General features: G+C 52.1%; 2 protein-coding genes across 3 annotated transcripts; both read right to left on the bottom strand.

Moving 5' to 3' along the window:
• Positions 1-4,523: 4,523 nt before the first annotated feature.
• Positions 4,524-10,581, bottom strand: EFNB3 (ephrin B3). The gene is made up of 5 exons (XM_004012672.6): positions 10,093-10,581; positions 7,648-7,940; positions 7,391-7,483; positions 7,176-7,280; positions 4,524-6,743 (listed from the first exon to the last, which is right to left on the bottom strand). The coding sequence occupies exons 1-5, from the start codon at positions 10,212-10,214 to the stop codon at positions 6,334-6,336; spliced, it is 1,023 nt and encodes a 340-aa protein (XP_004012721.1). The 5' UTR covers positions 10,215-10,581; the 3' UTR covers positions 4,524-6,333.
• A 1,750-nt stretch (positions 10,582-12,331) lies between these two features.
• Positions 12,332-23,991, bottom strand: WRAP53 (WD repeat containing antisense to TP53). 2 transcript variants are annotated; one of them, XM_004012671.6, is made up of 10 exons: positions 23,402-23,991; positions 23,152-23,250; positions 22,822-22,933; positions 14,788-14,876; positions 14,496-14,586; positions 14,256-14,388; positions 13,286-13,494; positions 12,985-13,088; positions 12,706-12,840; positions 12,332-12,593 (listed from the first exon to the last, which is right to left on the bottom strand). In XM_004012671.6, exons 1-10 carry the CDS (start codon positions 23,803-23,805, stop codon positions 12,347-12,349), a joined length of 1,623 nt encoding a protein of 540 aa, XP_004012720.4. In that variant the 5' UTR covers positions 23,806-23,991; the 3' UTR covers positions 12,332-12,346. The 2 variants fall into 2 exon arrangements, with proteins under 2 accessions (XP_004012720.4, XP_042112568.1); XM_042256634.2 differs by lacking the exon at positions 23,152-23,250.
• Between the last annotated feature and the right edge of the window lie 682 nt (positions 23,992-24,673).

Here is a 24,673-nt window from a genome sequence, read left to right as displayed (position 1 = left end):
CTTGAGGGGAGGCATAACATGGGGAGACTTATAAGCAGGGTTCATGGCTCCCTCAGGGAAAGGTTGTGTTGACTCCATTTCTTTTCTGACACCCCCCCACACACACACAACCTTGGCTGTGCCTAGGGATCCCAGCCCCCTACATTATGCTAAACAGGTAATCAAACATCTCGCTTTGCTAATTACTGCTCAATCCGATTAAATGCTACTGAAGCTCATCAACAGAGGTGGAGGTAGGGGGAAGGGCTGAAGATGGGGCAACCACATCTGTGATGGGGGTCTTGTCCCCAGGGGCTCTAGGAGACAGCTGAGAAACAGCCAGGGTAGCAAGACTCAATACCTGGCAGAGGAAATGGGCAGAAGAGTTGTACCACAATGCTTCAGGGTTTCCCTCCTCCCAGAACCTTCGTTACCCTCAGAACCCAGGCATCTGGCCATTCCCACAGCTCCACACACGCACACCCCTGTCCCAGCTTTAATAAGTTCTGTTCTCTCACTGTCAATATTTGATTTCTCAGAGCCATCTCCACGGAGAGAGGGGGCTCTTCCCCTGCAGCCCCCCTACCTTGGCCCTTTTTTGCCCACCCCAGGCTCTTTGTGCCCCCAACCTTCTCTGAACTAGCTGATTTAATGAAATGATATTAAAGTCTTAAGCAACTCCAAAAGAATGGTTGTTATGGTGAACGGAGTGGGCAGGACGCCTGGGTCCCTGAGGGGAGCAAGGGCTGAGGAGGAGGGAGAGGGAGCCAGAGGCTAAGGTCTGGAGGCCCCAGTCCCCAAAGGGGAGCAGCAGATTTAGGGTAAGCTGGGGGCTGGCCCTCTGGATGATGGTAGGAAGCAGAGGATAAGTGCTGGGGGCTAGGACAAGGTGGGCAGTGGGAGGACATTTCTGGGGTCCACGTCTCAGCCTGCTGTCCAGGGCATCATCAGGGATGGAGAGGCCAGCTGGGAGCACAAAGCCTCTGTGCCAGCAGCCTCCCTGCTGACTACCCTGGGCAGGTCCCGTGAGAACCAGAACAAGATTCCTCTTCAGCCCTGGCTCATCCCTCCTCCCCTCCCCCATCCTGCCCCTCAACAGACCCCCACAGGTGATTTGTAGCTGATGCCCTCACGGTGGTAGGTGGTTGCAGCCAGGAGGGAGTCTGTTCCATGACAGAGGGAGCTGAGAGTTTCCAGGAGAAGAGAGAACAGAGGCCAAGAGATGGGGAGCCAAGCACCACCCCCATCTCCCCCCACCCATCCCATCTCACTCCCCTGGGGACCCTGGCCCAGCCCCAGTCCCCTTGGGGTGGTGGGAATGCAAGGACATTTGGCTGAGCTGATTGATGAGGGAGGAGGCAGCCACTGGGCACTGAGGCTGCTGTTTGCTGAGCACACAGCTTCCTCCCCACTCACCAGCTGCCGCTCCCCACCCCCCCAAGGCTGCTCAATCTACCCACCCCACCCCCCCCACCACCACCACCACCAGCCACTGGGATTGGAGGGAACCCATGCCTGAGTTTTTGATGGCAACTGAAGGAAGTGGGAGAGCCAGGCCACAAAGGACTTTGATCCTTCTGGGACCCAGGGACCTGGTCCCCTCAAAACTCCCTTCAGTATTCCACCTTCCCTGCTACCTTTTAAACATCTCTCCAGTGCTAAATTTTCCCTCCCATTTAGTCTGCATCCTTTTCTCTACCCTCACCCAGCTCCTTCAACCCATCTCAGCCAGCCCCCTGCCTCCAAACCAGCCTGCCACATTTCTCCCAGCCTGCCTACAGATCCTGAAAGGACTCTCTAGGGAAGGGAATGCCCCATGTTCATGATTCCCTTTAGAAAGCTCCGTTTTTCATTCTAACTAAATTTCCAGTTGTGGTGTCAATCATCCTCCATCAGAAATTCCCACTGCAACCCTTTGCTCTATTCTCCTTTTCTTAAAACCCTCAACACTGACCACATACACAGACATAAACACCTCAACTTAATTTATATCCTGCTTCTGTTTGGAAGGATAGAAAAATCTGAGCTTCCATCTGCAGCAGAGCCCCCAGGGCAGCCTCCATCCTATGCTGGGTGAGGGCTTTACCTTCTGTGGTCCCCAGCTCTCTCAGATCCTTTACTTCCACTCTGCCTGCCTGCTTTGAACTCTGTCCTAGCAGCCCAAAATCTCAGGGCATCATCCCTGCCCTCCCAGAGTATACAATTTAGTTGAGGAAAACACAACTCACATCTGCACAAGAAACAAAGGGGACAACATAGAAGACCAGGTTAGCTCAGCTTCCTAAATGTGGATTCTTCCTTAGTCATTTGCTGCCCTGCAGGCTGAGGCTGGGGAAGGACAGGACACAACTAGAACATGTGTGTGGCTGTGATGTATTCCTTGCTATTTCCAAGCCCGCCTAGATTTCCCCTCTGTGCTTTGCACTTCTGTTCCCTCTTTCTGCTCTGCCCTTCCCATAGTGTCTGCCTTCCTTATGTGCATGCTAAGTTGCTTCAGTTGTGTCAGACTCTTTGCGACACTATGGACTGTAGCCCACCAGTCTCCTCTGTCCATGGGATTCTCCAGGCATGAATACTGGACTGGGTTGCCATGCCCTCTTCCAGGGGATCTTCCTGAACCAGGGATCAAACCCATATCTCCTGCATTGGCAGGTGGGTTCTTTGCCACTAGCGCCACTTGGGAAGCCTGCCTGCCTTCCTTGCCTGCCTTCCTTACTCCTCATTATTCAAGGTCTTGAGCAAATGTCCCTCTTCAGAGAGACTTTCCTAACCTGAAGCGTCTCCCTGATACCCTCCACCCTCTGCATCCCCTTGCTGTTTTGTTTATATCACTTATCACTACCAGAAATTTTATTATGTTGTCCCACCAAAATGTGAACTTTATGAAAGCAGAGACTGCCTTATTCACCTCATACTATTAGTGCCTGATATAGTACCTGGAACCAAGTAGACATTTAATATGATGCTGAGCGAATGAATGAATAAATGAATGTTTTCCTGCCCCTCTTCTTTCTGTTATGGCTGTTATCCTGGGAGTGTGTTTGTGTATTTGTACCTAGAAAGCAAATAGGATGGCATGTGTTGTTCTGTATGGTCACCTGAGCTTTCAAATATCATAGCTCAAAACATACACGAGTCACCACACATGTGGAAGGCGGTAGGTCTTGTGTTGTCAGTGTTGCAGGAGGGAGAGTCCATAGATGCCGGTGCTCTGAGGGGGTGTATCCCAGGGTATTGCAGGGACTGCAGAATGCGCTGTTCCTCTCCCCAGCTGTGCATCTGTCCCCAGGTGTCTTCCTGTCTCTCAGCATGTTATGATGTCTCGGCTGCTTTGGTGAGATGTTTGTCTGTCACGAAGACTGTTTATCTCCACTGCTCTCCCTCTCTTCTCTCCACCTGTTTCTCTGGATATATGTGTAGGGGGAGTCTTCCTTGGCTCTCTTGCCCCCTCTCACACACAGCCCTGCCCCAGTCATGGACCCCTCCCTCGTTCACCGGGCCCTGTTGCTGGGCTCTGGGTTGCCATAGTGACGGTTGCCAAGTCCCTGAGGCTGATAGCCAGCGATGGGGCTGTCGGCTCCATCCACGCGGGAGGCTGAGGGGGGCTTCCCATTGTGTGGAGAAGGGGATGTTGCCATGACAACCAACCCCCACTAAGGGGCAGGGACCAGCCCTTCCACACCCGCCTCCAGCCTCCCCACCTCAGGCAAGCTCCAGTGCAGGCTTAGAAGGCAGGAGTAGATTCCAGACAGCCCAGCACCTGGCCTTCCAGTTTTCAACTCCCCTCCTATAGCACCTGCACCTCTTGGGACCCAGGCATCTTGCTCAGACAGGGGGAGGGGCAGGGGTCTCACCGGATAGAGGCGGGCCAGGAGGACCCCTTGACCTCCAGGCAGATGGGAGACAGTGGGAGGGGACCTAAAGTCAGGGAGGGGCGGGCAGGGCAGAGGTTGTGACCCCTGCCGACTGGCTCCAGCAATGCTCCTGACGGCTGCTTTTGTGACTGGAGAATGGGGCTGAGTCTAGGGGGCTGGGCACCCAAGTTTTATGGGGAGAAGAGCCTGGGTTATGGGTACACAGGAAGCCAGGGGATAGGCAGCTTGATGCCTGGGTCCCTGAGTCTTCTGGACATACAAGTGCCTTGGGTCAGGGTAGGAGAGTATAAACTGAACACGTGAACATGTTTTTTCCACTTTGTTTCTGAGACTTGCTTTGAGTCTGGTACTTTGGTTTAACAATAGAAACTTAGGCTTTCCCCCATGTGTGAATGTATATTCGGACATCCCCAATAGGATATATTGGCAACTCCCATTCCCACCTGGGTTTTTCTCTCCCTCCATTGGAAGTGGCTGCCTTCCTCAGCCATCTCACTCACCTCCTTACCCATCCCATCCCCTTCCCCCAGCACATCATGCATTATCCACCTCAGTGATCCCACCAAACCCTCTCCCTACTCCTTGGTTTCATGCAATCCAACCCTCAGCTGGAAAGTCATTCTAACCACCAGTTCCCCATCCCAATTCATGTCCAAACATTTTCCAGCCTTCTTGTCAACTTTTCAAGTTTTTTATTCTTTTTTTTTTTTTTTTGGTTTTTGTTGTTCAAATTTCCCTTTTACAGTAAAACTATTGAGGTGATGGCCATATACCGCCACCTCCCCCATGGCAATATCAACTTCCTGTTCTCTGGAAGGAGTGATTAGAAAAATCAGGAAGGAGCTGGGAACTACAGCACCAGAGAGATGACTTCTGGTGGACAAAGCAACCATTTGGCTGGTGAGTGAGGTGGCTGATGTGGTGCCCAAGGGCAGCTCTGATCTAATGGAAATGAGCTGGGAGGAAACTGAGGCAACATCCAATTAATTGTGCGCTAGAGGGCTGGAAGAGGTATCAGCTGGTCACTATGAAAAGAGTGGCTGTTGCTAAGGACCACCATCAGCTAAACCAGTCAGTAGGCCACCATTTTGGTCACTAAGAAGGGAGCTGTGTTGAGTTTGAAGGCAGTAGGATATGGAGGATATGATAAACAAGACAGCCATCTGGGTTACTGGGGACAACACATGGGTTCTTGGGGTCACCCTGTTGGGTAACAGGGACTATATTGGGATATGGAAAGGAAAAAACAAGACAAATTGAGCCTGCCACAGCAGATGGCAGTAACCTTAGCTGTCCTAAAAGCAGCACAGAGAACAGGGGAAGAGGGATCCTGGCACGAGCCACTGAATACTAGGAAGACCCTCCTCAGTCCACTTGATCTTTAGAGTTAAGTTCCAGCTTCCTCCTGAAATGGGAAGTTCTTCCTGCCCCCCCTCCCTTCTCCACAGAGTATGAACCATCCACATCCCCCCACCCCCCAGACTAAGCCACTTCCGGTTCCAGCCAGATCACTTCCTATTTCAGAAGTGCTACTTCCTGTCCTGGATGAAGGCACTTCCAGTTCCTGCTGCACTGCTTCTGCCACTTCCCAGGCCACTTCTGTCCAGGCCTGGTCACTTCTTGTCTGGAGCAAGTCACTTCCTGTCCCAAGTGGCCCATTCAGCATCAGACCAAGTCCATTAAGTGTCCCGACTGATTCATAGCTTGCTATTGGCCACTGGACAAAACAGCATATTTCTTCTCATGGTGGCTGTCTTGACCCAACCACCCCAAATGGCTGGAGTACGTATGTAGAGGCCTGGGGCAGGGCAGAGGAGGAGTCCTGCTGCCCATGCCCTGAGCTGGGGTGGAATGCCAGAGCCTTCCCCATAAGGCCCCCATTTTTGGCAGACTAAGGGGAGCGGTTGGTAAGAGAAGTCAGAAGAGGGAGCTGAGAGGAGAAATGCCTTGATGCCCCAACCCTGGAGATGGGAGGGGCACAGGATAAGAAGCCAAGAGGGTAAGTAAAAGGAGATACAGGGAGGAGGATGCTAGGGAAGAGGAACAGACCTAGAGACAGAGGAGAGAGAAAGAAAATAAAAGAGAGGGAGAAGAGAAAAACAGTGAGAGGCAGAAAGAGGAGAAGTACCAACCAAAAGACAGACTGTTCCCACCCCAAGCTCTCAGTGGGTGAGGGGAACAAGGATCTCTGGGTCATGATTAGAGGAGGAGGCTGAATCTCTGGCCCCTCCCCAGGGGAATAGGACCCAGAAACACAGAGACAGAAGGGTACACACAGCCAACCAGAGGGCAGGCGATAGTTGGGTGGATGTCTCAGGGAATCCTAAAAGTGGAGGAGAGGCAAGAGCCAGGAGGAGCAGAGGAGCTGATGGGGTAAAGGGGGCCAAGGAGATGCTAGAGGTGTCCCTCAAACCATGAATTAAATTGGAGGAGCACCCCACAAAGGGCTGGATCCAGGAGAGCCAGGTCGGAGGAGCCCTCATACCTTGTAGTAGATGTTTGGGGGGCTCTGGGGGGGCCCATCCTGCACGATGTACACAGGATGCCCATAGTCACCACTCACCTTCTCATAGTGGGGACAGAAGGGGGGGTCTGCAGCCCCACCACCCCGCAGAGCTATGCCTAGCTCCCCAGGCTCAGTCTCTCTAGGTCCCATCCCGCCTCCACCCCCCAGGCCCAGGGACCCTCCCCTCCCGAAGGAGCCAGGACCAGGGTGGCGACTCTCCGAAGGCTTGGCCCGCCGTCTCCGCCAACACATGGCACCCCCAGCCCCTGCCACGCCCAGCAAGAGCAGCGCCAGCCCCCCTGCTGCCCCGGCCACTGCGGGCATGCTGGGAGGGGGCAGGGGGCCTTCAGCACCCCGGGAGGTTGCATTGCTGGTGGGGTCACCTGGCAGGGAAGGGGTGAAGGAGGAAAGAGGGGGAGGGGCTGAAGGAGCCACCTGGGCATCTGGACACCCAGCCTTGGGGGTTCCCATGGGCTTCCCCAGTAGTGCTCAGGCCCTTTGGGGACCCCAAGCCCTTCCCCTCCCCGCCAAGCCCCATTCCGAATCCAGGTGTGTCCAGCCCTTCAACCCGTGCCAGGCAGTCCTCCCCCCTTCTCTGACAGTGCTGATTGAAGCACTGACTTGGCTAATTAGTTCTAATTGAGTCTTTTCCTCATTTGGCTTCCATTCCCATCCCACCCTCCCATCCTCTCTTCTCCTCTTTCCTGTATCATTGCCCCCAAAACTGCAGAGGGAGGGAGAAGGTGGCAGCAGGGCAGCTAGGGTCCGAGAGCAGAGGACGAGGGAAGGCAGGAGGCTGGACCCGTGGTTCCTACCTGCAGTGCTCTCTTTCCCAGGCTCCAGGCTGTGGGCTGCCCCTCGGTCTCTTTCCATGGGCATTTCAGACACAGGTTTTCGGGGGGCAGCCCCTCCTCGGGGACCTGGAGATGGGGAAGACCTGAGAGAGGGGCTGAGACAGCAGCCCCCTGACCATGAAGATACTGCCCCAGCCTCCTCCAGCCCTTAGCAGGTGTGCCCCAGCCCCGCTTACTTTGTCCCACTCGGAGAAGCACCTTCATGCCTCTGGTGAGGCACACACCTCCCTGCAAGCTCTCCAGGCCTTCCCGGGTTCCATCCGACGTGGCTGGAAGAGAACCAGAGGGAGAAGTTGGCACTCAGAGCTATCCCTATTCCATCTCCGCTCCTGGCCCCAACACCATCCGAGGTGGCTCCAAGGGTCCCTTCCCTTATCTGCCCTCAATCCCAGGGGTACCTTCCCACTAGACCCTGCCCTCTGCCCAGCAGTACCAATTATGTAGTAATCGTGGTGTGAGCGGAACTCGTGGCCCCAGAGGTTAGGGCTATACTCCTGGAACTTGATGGTGAAGCGGAGATCCAGATCTGGCCGGTCACAAGTGAGGAGGAGGTTTGGGGCAGGGGGTGCCTCGCAGCGCCGGCCCTGGGCACCCCCTACCAGGTACAGCTTGTAGAACTCGTAATTAGGAGAGGAGTGGGGACCCGGAGGGCGGGCCCGGGGGCAGAGCAGATCTAGCCGGTCCCCGATCTGAGGGTAGAGAACGTAACCACCCTCTGCCTGGAACCTGTGGGGAGGAGGGTGAGGTGAACAAGGATGAGAGGTGTCAGAGGTCTGGTCCCCAAGCTTTGCCTTTCTCACCCCTCACCCCTGCAGGACAGCCTTTGTCTGAGTGGGGAGTCTGTTCTGACAGTGCGGGCACTAAGGGCTCTGGAAGCTCACGTGGGGAAGCAGCAGGAGGCCCGGCTCAGAGGTCTCCTGCCCCTTGGTGTGCCCAAATGCACTCTTCAGCCCGCCCTCACCACATGCACACTGCCATCTCTCGCTCCATCACCAGTCCTGTTGCCATGGCAACAGGATGCCAGTTACCAAGGAGCTGGCCTCTCTGGAACCACACAGCCCACCCTCCCAGGTGATTTCACTATTCCATGGCAGTCAACGATGGGGGCAGAGCCTCCCCTCCCCCAGGCCACCACTGAATTTCAGGGATTTCAGGGCAGAGGGGGCAGGATGGGAGAAGAGTGTGGAGGGTGATCCAGTGACCCAAGTTGGCCAGGCAATGTGACAGGAGGCAAACCTGGCAATGGCCCTAAATGGGGCTAACGGGAACCAGGGTCTGTGGGCCAGCTGCCCCAGACTTTACCCTGCTCAGCACCCATCTTCCCCCAGATCCCGCACTTCCTAGGGAAAGTGACCTATTGCTTTGGAATGGAAAGAGCTGACTATTCTACCCACAGTTGACACAAGCCCATGTCTCCCTTGGCCCCAGTGGCCACTAGCCTAACCTGCCAACAACTGCGGCCCCTCCCTGTGCATGAACGGCAGAGAGGGTCTCTGAACTTGGTCACAGGGGACTGCTGCTGGTATCTTCCCAGACTCCCTCCCATCCAACATCCCAAAGAGCCCCCAGAACACTCTAACTCCCTTTTCTCAACTCTATCAGAATAAGCCTAACATATCCTCACACTGCAGTTGATATTTCAGCTGCATGTGGGAGCTGATGGGTAGGAGACTGAGAGAGGAAAAGATATTTGAGATTAGACCCCAAGAGAAAGGCGAGGGAGGTGGCCAGGCCAGGGAAATGTGACAGAGGCCAAAGAACAATGACCCTTGTTCTTCTTCAATGAGCTTATAATGTGTTCAAATACCTTACCTCTAATCTTCATAAAGGCTGTAAGGACTGAGGATACAAACTTGGAAAGGTTAAGTGACTTGCCCAAGGCCACACGGCCAAAGCCACAGTGCTAGGATTAAGACTTAGAAGGTTTTGAGCTCCAAAGCATGACCTCTTCCCACGGCCTCATACAGCCTCCCCAGGTAAGTAGGAAGTTTTCAAGACCAAGAATTCTTTTGTTCATGGGGAATGGGATCTGCATGGAGTCAAGGGATCTGGAGGACCTCCCAAGGGTTCTGTCCTACTCTGTGTGGCTTGAAGTTTCATCTGACCCCTGGCCTTTCTTCAGAGCAAAGGAAGTATGCCATGGGACAGAGGTCTGATGGAAGAGGTTGCAGCAGAGATGGGGGAAGGGGCAACCAAGTCCCTAAGACTCCAGATGTAAGAGAGAACATGGGGGCTTTAAGGGGCTCCAGACTTCTTCCAGTGAGAAATCCCCAAGCCAGGAAGGGAGTAAAATCTTCTGCTTGGGAGATTGTTCCACCAGGGGCTCACTGACCCTCTGTGGGCATGAGTGGGGAGACGGATGAGTGAAGAAGAGTCAAACAGGCATGGGCGAGTTGTCCCTGAAACCCCAACCTGAGCCCCTCCCCTCGCATCTCCACCACTGAGTCCCTTCTGGGGAAGGAGGCACCCCCCTTTCCTCTCAGCGCCTCAGCAGCACCTACTCAGCTGCTCTCCTGAGAGCTGACATTAACCAGGCTCCCTCTAAGCCCAGCCCCTGACACCACTCAAGTCTCCCACAAACCCAAATAACCGCTCCCCGGCCCCCCGGGTTACCCAGGAACTTCCAAATCCTTGCCCCTTGGGGGTCTCTCAAACTCTTGACACATGGCTATCACCACCCACATCCAGCTCTGTGTGCCACTCGCGATTCTGGCTCCCAAGATCACCTCTGTCTGGTTACCCATCAGCTCACATGCACACACCAGCACCCTTCCTCCAGCCTCCTCCCAGCTCAGAGAACCCAGCCCCTCAAAGTCCCCAAAGCTTCCAAGCTTCCTGCCCAGGAGGTGTGGGGTCTCCCCAGCCCGGCGCCGCTCACCTCTTGTTTGCCGAATTCCAGTAGACAGGCTCCAGGCTGAGCCCAGACACCAGCCCCAAAACCCCGAGCAGCAGCAGAGCCCCGACTCGCACGCCCCCCGGCCCAGAATGGGGGGCCCCCATGACCCCGCCAAGGCCCGGGGGGCGGGGCACCAACTCCCCCAAAGTCGCTCACCCCCGGGGGGTGACTGCCTTGGCCGCCCGGGCTATTCTGCCCCGCCGCCCGGGTGGCCGATGCCCCCAGCTCCCACGCGGACCCGCTTCCTGCTCCGCCTGTGACCCCGCTCCGGAGCGCTCAGCCCACAGGAGCCCTTCCAGGGGCGGTCTGCAGGCGCCCTATGCCCCCGGCCCACGCGCCGGCACCCCGGGATCGGCGAGCGGGCCTAAGTAGGGGACTGGGGGAGCCGGGGGCCGGGCGGGGGCGGCATGGGGCGCCAGGGGAGGGAGCGGGAATGGGGCGCCGAGCCGGAGCCCCAGCCTCGCTGGGATTGAGGGCAGCGGGCTAAGGGAGGAAACCAGTCCCGAGCCCAGGAGGGGGGAGTTAAAGGAGAGGCGGGGAGGGGGAAAGGATGGCGGAGGGAAAAACCGGAGCTGGAGCCCGAGTCGGAGCGGGCGGCAGGATCGCAGCCCACGTCCCCCACCCCCCTCACCTCGCGCACCTCCCGCCCGCCCAGCTGTCTCACCCTGCGCCCCGCCTTGCTCCCCTGCGCGGTCTCTCACGCCCCCTTTGTCTCTGCCACTCTCGGCCTCTGGCTTAGTTTCTGTCCACCTCCCCTCCTGCCCTGGGATCGACCGGACGGCTGGAATCTTCCGCTCTCTCAAATCCAGAAAGGCTCTCTCGCCCTCTACATCCCGAGGAACCCAGCCCCTTTCCCTCCCGCAGCCTCCTCCTCCCCCATCCCAAAACATCGCCGCTGCTCTTGGGAGGTCTGGAGAGCATAATAATAACCTTGAAGGCTCCGCACTTTACGGGAGCGAGCAGAGTGGTTCGTCTAGACTACCTGTGTGAGGTGGGAGGGGCAGAGCTGAAGGATCCCCATTGCAGTGATGAAGAAACTGAGGCTCGGGGAGGCCCTGTGACTTGCCCAAGGTCACACCGAGAATCTGGGATGAAGCTGAAACCAAACCCAGGCTGCCGAACTCCCAGTCCCGGGGTCCCTTGTCACAGTCTCCCCGACCCATTACGGCTACCTGGGCGTTGATGAAAGGCAAGAGATTAGGGGGGAAACGCGGGCCCTTCCTAGATGGTTGTGGGGAGAAACGGGTCTGGAGAGGAAAGGCAAAACCTACAACCCCAAACCCGCGTTCAGCCGGAAGGGCTGTTTCCAATTATCCTGGGGGAAGGGAGGAGGCTTTGCCTTTTTGGGTGTAAGAGCCCCGGCTTTCAGCACCTCTGGGCAGAGGTGACATTCCTCACTCCTCTCCAGTCGTCACAGGCGTCCCGTTCTCCCCTCAGACTGGGAGTCCACAATCAAACCCTCTGCTGACAGTCTCTCTTCAGAGACCCCTTCTCGGTGTCTGGTAAGGTGTGTGTGGAGGGGAAGCGGGGAGCCACTGCTTGAAATAACAACCACCACCCCAACCAAAGACAGAGCAGATAAATGGAGAAACCAGACGAGTGACAGCTGCTGAAAGACTCGCCCTTGCCCTGCGTCAAACGGGAATACAGAATGTGACGTCTGTGGTTTTCGGCACCTTTACTCCTTCATGTGTGCCCTTGACTCCGGCTACTCAGTCACCTGCCTCTCGGGGAGTCCAGGGGAGGGGAGGCGGTCCTCTGGCTCTCCTTCCCCCAGAGCTGACTAACGGTCCCTCTGCTGCCGAATGATGGTAAATAGAGACGAGCGGGAGAGAGCGGGTGACTCGTCTGTCACCGTCTGCACAGTCTAACACAGTCACACCCAACAGTCTGACACACAGCTCCTGCCACTCCTGCTCAGCCACACTCACCCTGACCCCTGCCGCCCCCACCTTGGGAGTGAGATTTCAAACAGGTTTCCCCTCTTCAGTTTACCAAGTTGCCTAGCAACCCGCCAGTCAATGGCATGAGGCCCCACCCCCCACTGGCTTGACTTCACACCAAGCTTCGCAGCCCCATTGGTTCCCGCCTAGTCCCACCTCTCAACCCTGGTTTCAGGAATATTATGCCAGTCCCCGCTGCTGGACTCCGGAGCCCACTGGTACCCCTCCCTGCCTCATCTCCATCATCTGCCTCCCCAAAGAGACACAAAGACTTAGTATCATATAAAATCTTTTTATGTAAACTCACCCCCACCCCCCTCTGTCCCTCCCTGTCCCATCTCCTCCTGGTGGGCATCTGAGATGCTGGTGTCTGGGCCTCCCCCACACCACCAGAGCTGAAGCTGACATTCCAGGTGCACGTGGCGCATCGAGAGGAGAGGAAGGTCCACTTCCTCCTCCCCCTCATCCTCACTCTCCGTGGGCTCCGGAAACACACGCTGCCCGGAGGCAGTGGCCAGCAGAGGCAGGCTAGGGTGCAGGCTATAGGGAGAGATGGGTGGCACTGGTCACCTCCCTGAGCCAGGATGCCCACTCGCTCAGGTTTACCTCCCTCCCAAACCGAGCCCCCAAATGTGCAAAATTGACTCGTGACCTCACGCCATTGGTGCAGTCCTTCTGGGGCTGGAAAGTCAGCACTGGCTCCAGCTTGCTCTCAAGCCCCACCCTGCCGGTGTCCCACACAGAGACAGCCCCGTTAGTGTTGCCGCTCACGAGGAACTGCCCGGTCCTGGAGGAGAGAGGAGAGGCCTGCCGACATGGAGTCATCACCCAGGGCAGGAACCCTTCACCGTCAAGGGCTGGGATCCCGCAGTTGGGCTCTGGCATCCCAGGGGCATCAAGGCCCCAGCAGAGAGGAGTGCCAGTCACTCACGGGTCCAGATCAAAGTAGATACGCTGATTGGTGGTCACCTCGCGGCTCAGGGACCACAGTGGGTGCCCAAGCTGCCGAAGATCCCAGCACAGAAGCTCAGCATCCTGAGAACAAAAAACAGGAGCCTAGAATCCACCCTCCACTCCTGCCTCCAAGACACATCTGCTTCCCTCCAGGGTTATAAGCACTCCTTTAGCTGGGTTGACTTTTTTCCCCCATGCCCATCTCCCAACACAGCAGACTACATCCCCACTCCTGCCTTCTACCCACTTGTTTTGGAACCTCAGAATATGATCCCCACCTTGCGGGCTCCGGAGAAGAAGCGATTGCCATCGGGGTGAAAGCAGAGGTGCGTGATGCCCCCTTGGTGTCCTCCCAACAAGGCAAGAGGGGAGCCATCTTCCCAGGTGTACAGGCCCAGGGAGCGGCCATAGGAGCCACAGGCGTAGAGGGGCTGGGTTGGGCTGAAGGCTATGCAGGAAATGATGCCACTCTGGCCCTGCCTTTTTGCTAGAAGGGGAAGGAACAACGTGGGGGAGAGGGCAAGAGTACCCAGCATTAACCAGGCTAATCAGAGGTGTACCTCTGTCTCCTGTCCCAGAGCCCAGGTGCTGGATTCAGTGTCCCCTACACCCCATTCGTTTTCAGCAGGATGAAAACTTCTGATGCTCCCTAAATCCTTCTATCCCCTTTAAAGGACCGAAAGATGCAAGCCCCACTTTCTTCCCTCTCAAATCTCAATTTTTCTTTTTTAAAAAAAATTCCATCTTATTTGTTTCCCCACCCCAATACCTAATAAGCATTCAATTACTGCTTTTGTATTTTCCTTTGACTGCACCACAAGACATGCAGGATCTTAGTTCCCTGACTGGGATCAAACCTGTGCCCCCTGCAGTGGAAGTGCAGTCTTAACCCCTGGACTGCCAGGGAAGTCCCCTCAATTTTTCCTTGGAAGGGTCAGAAAGCTAAGACTTATAGGCAAACGGAATCAGCTTCTCCAGTTTCTTGGAAAAACTAAAACTTTGGGAACCAAGAGGTAAAGTACCAGCAGGGGAGGGGCTCAGGAGTGAACCAACTCTTGACTAGAGTTTGATCTTGGGAAAGTTTTATGCCCTCCGTGAGTCTGCTTTCTCCTCTATCTACTGGGTACAACCTCCCAGGGCTGTGAGGGTAACAACCCCTCAACCCCCTACCTCCGCACATGACCACAGGGCCCCTCTGCTCTTGGCTGGGCCCCTTTCTCTCCTCCCTTGGAGGTGTAGACTGCTTACCAAACGTGGTTCGGACCTCGCAGTCTCGGCCGGGCCGGGATGTGGAGAAGACACGCACAGTCCGGTTAAAGCCACAGAAGAGCTGGGAGCCATCCGGGGAGAAGCAGAGCGAGTGGGCTGCTGTCAGCTCATCCTGGGGGAAGGGAAGGGCTGGAAACAGGCCTGGCGCACAGCCTCTTCCTTCTCCAGGAAGGAGAGCTAGGCCAGGGCAAGCCCTGGGGCTAGGCAGAGAGTCCCTACCAGGTGATTGTAGGAGCGAAAGGAAGCCCGGAGCTCTCCGGTGAAGGCGTCCCAGATGTGAATTGGGTTCTCCCTGCTGCTGCTGGCCACGCTGAGAGAGACATGGACACCGAGGCCCCGGTGCTGTCAAAGGAAGGGGAGGAAGCCAACTGACCAGCCCTCTCAGCTCACATCTGAAGGTCAAAGCAAGCTTCCCTCCTCCTGAGACCCCCACAGCCCCTGGCTGTCTCTCAGCAGAGGGTCCCCTTAAAATGGGGGTGGGGAGGGAAAGCAGGCAAAAGACATCACTTACTAGGAGGTGTCTGGCTGAGCTGAAGACATCAGGGAATACCAGCAGTAGTCATAGATGGTGTCGCCTTCCACCATTCGAAGGACAGGGGCCTAGACAGAGATGAGGAGATGCCTGGGTCACTGGTAGGACAAGGAGGCCCACTCGGACCTGGAGCAGGTTTATGGCAGCGGGAGACGCTCTGTGGGCACTTAACCAGGCAGGGGAAGGCACATCAGGCAAATACAAGAACAAGATCTTGATCTTCCAATTCAAGGCTAGCTCAGACTTTCACATCAGACTTGGGCCACTAAATGCCATACAGATTTATCCTTTTGCTTTGTCAACACTTAGAGAAACAAATAATACCCCAACCCAGAGACAAAGAACCAGCCAATGATGCAAATACCCACCAAGCCACCTACCAGGTGCCATTGGATCCTTTACAAAAGTTATCGACCAGTTCAAACAAGCAAAGAAGTATTAAAACAAAGCCAAACCAAACCCTGTGAGGCCTCCACTCAGCTTAAGAAACAAAATGTTTTACCAAACAGTTAAAAACCTCTTCCCAATGAAATCCTCCTTTAGAGGGAAACACTATCCTTAATTTATCATTCTTGTATATTTCTTTAGGAATATATTCATAGAGGAAAGACAATATATAGCATGGTCTTGCTTGCCTTTAAACTTAATATGAATGGTACCACGCTACATGCGTCCCATCGTGATTATGAGATTTATGGTGACAAACTTAGCTTGAATTCACGCATTTTCCCTGCTTCACAGCACTCCATTCACGCATCGTTCTCTATTGACAGTCACTGATGTTTTTCCAGTTTCTGGCAAGTGCACTTTAACAATCTGGTACACATGTGGGAGGGATTCTCTGCAGTTTCTGCTACTGAGGGAAACCACTGGGCTCCATAGTATGTGCTCTGCCAACTCTACGAGATCGTGTCACTTTTTTTTTCCAAAAGTGCTCATCCCAATTTATTCTCCCCGCAGCGGCATGTAGGAGCACCCATTGCTCTGCCTCCTCTTGCTGTTGCCAGACTCCCATATTTTTCTCAATTTGAAGGCTGTGAAATGGTATTTCATTACAATATAAACTGGCATCTCTCATTACCAGTAAAGGCACTTTTCCTTCTAAGGGCACCTTCTCATAGTTTTTGCTCAGTTTTCTCCTTGGTTGTTGTCTTCGACTTACTGACTTAAAGGAAATCTTCACATCAGCAGGATACGAGTCCTTTGTCCCTTACTTGCTGGCCCTTGGGGTGATGTCACCCAGCTGTGACTGCAGGTCCACATCTCCACTCTTAACCCTTGCATCTGACTGCCTGGAGGAAAGTTCCATTAGGGCATCGCACAGGCTCCTCAACTCAGTTTAGCCGGGACAGACCCAGCCTCTGCTGCCTCTGAATCTGCTGCTCCTCCTGGGCTCTGCACCCGGTTCTCAAGGCTGAAGTCTGAGCACCCTGACTACTACTCTCTTCATGCCCTTTCCTCTCCTGGTCCAATCCAAGGCCAGAGCTTGCCAATTCCACCTCCTAGGTTCACTTGAACATGTCTCCTTACCTCTGATTCCACGTGTAGCCACTACCTTCTTGCCAGCCCTGGCCTCCCTCCTCCCCATACTCTAACCTGCCACTCAATTTTCCATTCTTCAGCCACACTGAGGCCCTGGACTCATGTACCGCATCATTCTCCTGCTCAAAGCATTGCAATGCTTCTCCATAACCCTCAGTATAAAACCCAATCTTCTAGGAAGACTTCCCTTACCAGGCATCTACCCCACACCCACCTCTCCAGGCTCATCCCTCACCCCTGCCTTCTTTCCTGTAACATCTCCACACTCCACCATCCTGATTCCCAGCTCTGAGAAGATGCCAACTCACTGCATTCCTGGGCTGCAGGCTTTCACACACACTAGACTCCAAGTCTGGAACAGCCTTCCCTCATTTCCCCCAACAACTCTTCCTGGTCAAATCCTAGCCATCCTTTGGGTCTCTCAGATACTTGTCCCCATGGGAAGCCTCCTCCTGAACCACGTTCCAAATGCCTTCTGTGTCTCCACTCTGCAAAAGGCAGGAATCATGTCTGTCTTACTTACCACTGCTTCCCCAACACCTACTGAGGAATCAGCACAATCAGCAGTCAAATGTTTTAATGGGCAAATGGAAACAGAAGACTGTCCCAATAACATAAGGCCCAAAATAATAGCACCTTGAATTAAAACAGAGTGAACTGGATAAATTAGAAAGATCAGGCGGACTTGATGGGATTTGGTAATTAATTGGATGTGGGGGTTAGGAGAGGGGGATTAAAGGATGAGACCCTGCTTTCTCGTTTGGATACCTAAGGTCACCAAGATGGTACAAAGACATGGCATGCAGAAGAGAGCTGAGGTGCCAAGGTACTCAGCAAGTCAGGGAGAATCAGACAGCCTAAGCCACAAAGGAACAGTTTTTACAAAGCAGAAAAGCAATTGTCTGGATATAGCATTTGAGAATGAGGACACCCCCTCCCCAACCCGAGATATGTAGGACACAGAGGTTGCACAGTCTCCCCTAGAGAAGGTACAGGAAAGGGAAGGCCTCAGGCAAGAGCCACAGGGTAGGCAGAGTATTCAGGGAAGAGGGGGGGACATAGAAATAGGAGTTCCAGAAAGCTCTGTGAAAAGGTAGAAAAAGGAGGAGAGGAGTTGGGAAACTGTGTTGAGAAGAAGCAGTACACAGATGCACAAAAATACCCCCAAACCGTCCCCCACTTTCCCCACCTAAATAAATGTTATCCATTTCCATACCAAACTTTCAGACGTTAAAAATGAAAATACCATGCCTCAAGGCCAAAACACCAAAACATGAAACAGAAACAATAATGCCACAAATGAAATACAGACTTAAAAAAGAAAATAGCTAATAAGTGAGGTTGTGATAGAACTGGTATACTCATACTGCCAACACCAGTAATAATAATAAAAAGAATAAACAGCATAAAAAGCTTTTGAAAACAAATTGATTATTGGTATTACAAGACATAAAAAAAATACTGATACTCTCCGACCTAGGGTATTTCTTATAAAACTTCTCTGTTTCTCTGAAGAATCTCCATCAAAACACATGGAGATGTTCACTGAAAAATAATTCATGATATAAAAAATCCTGAAAACAATCCAAAAGTCCAAAACAGAGGAAGAGTTAAGAAAACTATCATTGGAGAAGGAAATGGCAACCCACTCCAGTATTCTTGCCTGGAGAATCCCATAGACAGAGGAGCCTGGCAGGCTACAGTCCATGGGGTTGCAAGAGTCAGACACGACTTAGTGCACTATCTCACCCCAGAGATCCTGCCACATATACCACAAAAACCAAACATCCCCCAGTGACCGTGGCCCCACCGTTCCAATCACTCCCAGGTAGGAATTCAGGCACATGTCCATAGAGGTCACAGACAACATACATACGGTTCTGTTATGTCCCATATATTACCCTTTCATGTCCCAAGGAAGACATTTTCTTTTAGAGATTTTCATTTAGTGTATCTTTAAAAAATCTTGTGTTAAACTTGTCTCCATCTTTTTCTTGGGTAAGGACAACACAGAAATGGCCCTTTTGTGTCTGTGATATTGCCATTCACAGCTTTTCTTGATAGGCCTAGTACAATCTTGAGAACAGGGTTGCTGTATGCTGAATGTCAGATGGTAGCTCTTAGCTTTGCCTATCTTAGGTAGTTATGCTGTGCATTTTTTATTGGTGTACCATGTTTGATTTGCCCCTAATACCTTTGAAGTTTTTCTGAGAAATGAAATAACACAACATGAACTTATTAAAATACATTTTAAGCCTTTAAAAAAAAAAGAAAACTATCGTAAGCATTCAATGCAATATCATAAACCATTAAGCATGATAACCACAAAGACTGGAGGACCACAAAAAACATTTATGATATGACTGTTAAAAGTAATAGTGTACAAAACCATCTACCATAGTATTACAACCACATAGAAGGCTTCAGTATTTGGACAGAGCTTAGGAAGAATGACAATGACAGAAAACCAAAGACAAACCCAGACAGTGTATTAAAAACCAGAGACATTACTTTGCCTACAAAGATTTCTGTAGTCAAAGCTATGGTTTTTCCAGTAGTTATGTATGGATGCAGAAGCTAGACAATAAAAAAGGCTGAGCACCAAAGAACTAAGGCCTTCGAACTGTGCTGTTGAAGAAGACTCTTGAGAGTCCCTTGAACAGTCAGGAGATCAAACAAGTCAATCCTAAGGGAAATCAACCCTAAATATTTATTGGAAGGACTGATGCTGAAGCTGAAGCTCTTAATATGGTGGCCACCTGATACAAAGAGCTGACTCACTGGAAAAGACCCTGATGCTGGGAAAGATTGAGGGCAGGAGGAAAAGGGGACAACAGAGGATGAGATGGTTGGATGGCATCACCAACTCAATAGACATGAGTTTGAGCAAATTCCAGGAGATGGTGAAGGACAGGGAAGCCTGGCGTGCTGCAGTCCATGGGATTGAAAAGAGTTGGACATTGACTGAGCGACTGAACAATAACAACTAGAAAGAATGTATAAAAACATAAAGGGCTGAATTTTGTACAGTGGTAGAAAACAATGACTTTTCCCCCTTTGTACCATTTTCATTCCTCTAAAACAAGTGTGTGCAATCAATGTTCGATCTCTCACATTTCCAGCCTCCTCTAACTATCCCTGCTCCTGAACTCTTTCAGGCTGTACCATGTCCATCTGGTCCTGGTTTCTGGACACCATTGGTTTCTGTTCCAGGAACCAGGGTGAGGTGTGCCTTACAGCTTGCACAAAGAACCCCCATGTCTGCAGTCTCCGAGCTCACAGAGATGCAAGATAGGTAAGCGTTCAGGACCATCCCTGGAACAGGGCACCTTTCTTTCACAAGACCTGTACTCCCACTGACCTACAGGCATGGCATGTAGACTGTGCTCAATGAATATTTGTTGAATGAATCAGTCAATGAAAGAATGAATAAAAATGCCCAACATCCTGGCCTCTGCCATTCCTTGACTTCCTCAGCACCCACGGCCACCACTTCCACTCTGGACCAGCTGCCCACACCCACAACTGAGTCATCACCACAATCTCTGGCCATCATCTCCAACCCATCCAGGGACACCCCACCAGTCTAGTAGTTAGGACTCCATGCTTTCACTGCCAAGGGAGGGCCTGGGTTGGGGAAAAAAAAAAAAAGACCATCCAACCCATTCGGCTCCCTGAATTTCTACCGCAATAACTGTTCAGCTTCATCAGAAACCCATTTACAACCCTTTTCCTTATCCACCTTACATGCTGGTCAACCATGACAGGGGTACCCCAGCAGACACTCTCGAAACACCCCTGGTCTTTCTCTCCTGGCAAACCCCAGCCAGATCTCCTATTCCTCCTAGACCATGCTTGCACTCAACTAACACCAAGGACTACTAGTGTGTACTGAACACTGACTACATGCCAGGCACTATTTTAAGCACTTTACCCTAATTCTTTTACTTCTCACCACAGCTCTATGAAGTGGGTGCTATTATTACCATTCTCATTTTACCAAGAGAGAAACTATAGTCAACTTACTGAGGAAAGATGCGCAACCATGCTAACTGGTCTCACTTTCAATGAAGGATAACAAATTTCTAGCGGGGACTGAGCAAAGAAGAATAGTGCTGGGCTTCCCTTGTGGCTCAGCTGGTAAAGTATCCGCCTGCAATGCAGGAGACCTGGGTTCGATCCCTGGGTTCGGACGATCCCCTGGAGAAGGGAAAGGCTACCCACTCCAGTATTCTGGCCTGGAGAATTCCATGGACTGTATAGTCTATGGGGTCCCAAAGACTGAGTAGACACAACTGAGTGGGGAAAAAAAAAAAAAGAAAAGAGCAACGCTACTCTACACCAAGCATTCCTTGGTGGTTTTGATTTTCTACTCCCCGGGGAATGATCATTTCACACCTTCTGCTGTCTCCCCACAGCCCCCTCCCTTCAGCTGATAGCCTCCCGTTATGCTTCCCTGAGAAGCCAAGAGACTGAGACACCCAAATCTTCCCATGACCTAACAACTGCCTCTGAACACACCCTTTGCCTTTCTTCCCACGGCGAGCAAGGATGCTGCGCCTGTCAAAGTCTAGCCCTTCAGTGTGCTCTGGATCCTGTCTTCTCCCAGTCACGCACAGACTCTGTCACACACAGCCTTCTCTTACAGTAGCGATTCCTCCCTCTCTACTGGCTATTCCTGACCTCACAGAAGCATCTTGTTAACCTTTCTTTAACCCCACATTCCCTCTGGTCACCATTCCATTTCTCAGTTCCCTTTCACAGGGCAACACTTTCAAAGAATTTTCTCTTCCATCCCCCCACGATCGGCTTCTGCCTCCAACATTTCTCTGAAAGTGCTTTTCTTAAAGTCATTAACGTTTTCTACGGTCCTTTTCTAAATCTGCCCTCACTCTCAACAGGGCTAGACATGATCAGAATCATTAGACGTGATTTTGGCCTCCACTTTTGTAACTTCTCCTGTACCCATCTCCATGCGCCGTAGCGCTCCATCTGCTTGAGCCTTCTTCTCCATCTCCACTCTCTCTTGAGATTGACTCCATCCTCAATTCCAAGATACCATCGACATGCTCTCCCACTTTCAACGTATATCCCCAGCACCCTTCTCCAAGTCCCTCCTTAGATTTACATTTCACATTTAAAGTATCTAAAAATCCTTACCTCTGTCTCAACACTTCTTCATATCCTCTGAGTAAACTGTATCCCTATCCACCCAATTGACTTCCAAGTCCTAAGAAATATACTTCAAAACCACCCACCTCTATCTCTCCTGACACCACACCAGCACAAGCCAACATCATTTTTTACCTGGACTGTGGGATACACATCCAGATGAATTTCCACTCTTGCCCACTTACAATCCATTCTCTAGATTTCAGCCATCATTTCACTCCTCTCTTTTAATCTCTCCCACAGCTTCCTCAAAACACTCCAAATGCCCTACTCACAAGATGTGGCTGCCAGACACCTTGCCATCTTCACCACGCTTTCCCCCTCACTGGCCTTGGTCCAAGCGTACTGGCTTGCTTTCTGTTGCTTGAACACACAAGGCTCTTTCCCACTCTAGGTCTTTGTATAATAGCATTTTTGCCTTTTCTTGGAAAACTTCACATGACTGATCTCGTCATCCTTCAGATATCAGCTCAAATGCCCCTTCTTCAGAGAGCCCCTCCCCTGACCTTTTTTTTAATCTAAAGCAGCATCCTCGGGACTTCCCCAGTGGTCCAGTGGCTAAAACTCTGAGCTCCCAATGCAGGGGGCCTGGGTTCAATCCCTGGTCAGGAAACTAGATCCAACACGCCACATTTAAAAGACCCTGCGTGCCACAACTAAGATCTGGCACAGCCAAATAAATAAAGTTTAAATAAATAGGTAAATAAAATGGATCGAACCTGGGTCTCCCGCATTGTAGGCAGATGCTTTACCATCTGAGCCACCAGGGAAGTCCTAAATAAAATGACACTATTCAAAAATACAAATAGGTAGAAATAAAGCGGCATCCTCTAGTTAGTCTCTCTTTGTTGTTTATTTCCTTCATAGCATTTATTTATTTCCTTCACAGACTTATTATTATCTATAAAGAACTTCATTATTTATTGGTTTACACATTTGTTGTCTGTCTCCCACACAAAAAAGCAAACCAGCTCTTTGCCTCATTCATCACTTTACCCCAATACCAAACACAGTAAGTGACTACTGGTGGTCATTCAACACAACTCTGTAAGTCAATTAAAAACCACAGTGAGAAAGCCACTACTCTTACAGGAAACACATATTCCTAACTAAAGGACAAACATCTTTTTAAGTGACTTCAGAATTCAGGGTAGAAATATTACTTGTGGAAACTCATGGCGAAGAAGTGTCCTGCCTGAGAACAGGAAACATGTGGACTGTTCTTTCTCCATCTACAGGAAGGCCTTGAATGTGCAATGTCTGATGAAGCGGCACTTAACTCTTAGCCCCTGCCCTTACCATTTCTGCATATTCCAGTTGCTCCCCTTCATTGTACAGCTCTGGGGGCAGGTTATAAATCCGCAGAATATTATCAGCACTATTGGTCAAGATGCAGGAACCATCAGGGGCCCTAGGAGGATGAAAGAGTTAGAAAGCTGGACAGACCTAGATTTTCCAAGTGCAGGGCTAGGGCTGAGCTGACCTCTAGGATAGGTAAACACCCCTAGGACTTTGAGGAGAGAAGACACACAACCCTAAACGCAACTGAAGATCCTTCTCACACCATGGTAGATCCTTCTCCCAGATAACTGGGCGTGGTTTTCTCGCTGCCCTATAATCCTTACTTACCACTTACAGCCTTTCAAGAAGTTTTCAGGTTGGGTGATGAACTCTGACCAAGAACCACTGAGAAACCGAGGTACCTGGGAGAAGTTGTAGTTCCAAATGCTGTAAGGAAGATGGGGGGTAGACAACAAACCTGGGTCGCCAAAGCGAAGTGGAAATGAGCCCGGAGAAATGGGGCTGAGGACTGGCCTATGAGATTACCTCACTCTCCCAATCTCCTCAGACTCCTGAGCCAACTGCTAGCACCACTTACGTGTATCCCTCATCCTCTGGACTGAGTTCTTCAGACACACCTTCCACGTCTTCTCCGGGCCCCAACTCTGGCCTGTTTGTTTCTTCTGCAGGAAGGCTCACATTTTCAGAAAGTTCTTTCTCCTCGACTCGACTGCTCAACTCACTAGGAGGACCAAACCCTGTTTCCAGGGGAGTGGAGAGAGAAGCTGGGACCCCTTCCTCCAGCTCCTGGGACAGAGCTAAGCCAGCCATGGGATCTGAGGACACCTGGGGCAGATCATCCCCATCGCGTAGCGGCGGCATCAGTTCAGGGTCCGTATTTTTATCCATCGGGGAAGCCTGATGAGAGAGACAGGCTGGAGCTGGGGCCTGGTCTGAAGGAAGGCAGTCTGGAGCTAATGGTGGAGCCTCCGGCGTCTTCATACTGCAGAGGAAGCGCGGCAGACATCAGCCGCGGCCAGGCAGCCCTCTTCCCGTCGACTACCAGGGGCTGGGCCCGCGGAGCAGCCGAGACCGCTTCAAAGTTCGCAGGGATTGGGATGCAGAACCGGAAAAATGCTCCAGTGTATTCCTCCTCCCTGGAGGGGGCACAAGGCCCAGCGAATAAACAGCGTTCCTAAGCCTAGTCGGTAGCTACGTGCCACCAGTTCTCGCGAGATTTGGGTCCACCTTTCCATTGGACATCCGCATCCCTGATCAGACTTCGCGCGCAACCCAAGGGAGGGGAGGGGTAGGAATGTAACAGGTCACGGGTTCCCGTCAAGCCCTGGGGCCCTGGGAAGTTTGAAGTGGCTGCTGGGAGCTGTAGTCCGAAAGCTTCCTCCTCGACGGGAAGTGCTTGAGCTCCCCCTGCGGTCTTCGGCGATCGTTCTTAAAGCATCTACTCTCCTTTCCAACCGGCAGAGGGCGCCAGCGCTATTAGATGTTACAGGTTTTGCATCTTATTAGCTAAATTTTTCAGACCTCAGTCTCTTTTCATTCATTCAATAAATATTTATTATTGAACTCTTACTTGCTACCCAGTACTGTAATAGGTACTGGGAAACAACAATCAATAAGATTGTAGACAAGGTCTCTGCCCTTCTAAGTCTTAGGTTGCTATGTATTGAAGGCAAGGAACAAATCACTTCAGAAAGTGATGCTGCTGCTGCTAAATCGCTTCAGTCGTGTCCGACTCTGTGCGACCCCATAGACGGAAGCCCACCAGGCTCCCCCGTCCCCGGGATTCTCCGGGCAAGAACACTGGAATGGGTTGCCATTTCCTTCTCCAATGCATGAAAATGAAAAGTGA

This window comes from Ovis aries, chromosome 11 (genome assembly GCF_016772045.2).
Source record: "Ovis aries strain OAR_USU_Benz2616 breed Rambouillet chromosome 11, ARS-UI_Ramb_v3.0, whole genome shotgun sequence".
Lineage (NCBI taxonomy): Eukaryota > Metazoa > Chordata > Mammalia > Artiodactyla > Bovidae > Ovis > Ovis aries.
Note: the sequence above shows the minus strand (reverse complement) of the source record. Positions and strands in the feature narration are given on the sequence as shown.

What these genes read in the sequence shown, in the direction of transcription:
- EFNB3 (XM_004012672.6), bottom strand. Translation starts at nt 10,214, where the DNA reads ATGGGGGCCCCCCATTCTGGGCCGGGGGGCGTGCGAGTCGGGGCTCTG. An exon ending in GCTTCTCCGAGTGGGACAAA is followed by an intron (nt 7,281 to 7,390) that starts GTAAGCGGGGCT and finishes CCCCATCTCCAG; the next exon opens with GTCCCCGAGGAGGGGCTGCC. An exon ending in TGGGAAAGAGAGCACTGCAG is followed by an intron (nt 6,744 to 7,175) that starts GTAGGAACCACG and finishes CTTCCCTGCCAG; the next exon opens with GTGACCCCACCAGCAATGCA.
- WRAP53 (XM_004012671.6), bottom strand. Translation starts at nt 23,805, where the DNA reads ATGAAGACGCCGGAGGCTCCACCATTAGCTCCAGACTGCCTTCCTTCA. An exon ending in TTCGCTCCTACAATCACCTG is followed by an intron (nt 14,389 to 14,495) that starts GTAGGGACTCTC and finishes CCCTTCCCCCAG; the next exon opens with GATGAGCTGACAGCAGCCCA. An exon ending in GACTGCACCAATGGCGTGAG is followed by an intron (nt 12,594 to 12,705) that starts GTCACGAGTCAA and finishes CTCTCCCTATAG; the next exon opens with CCTGCACCCTAGCCTGCCTC.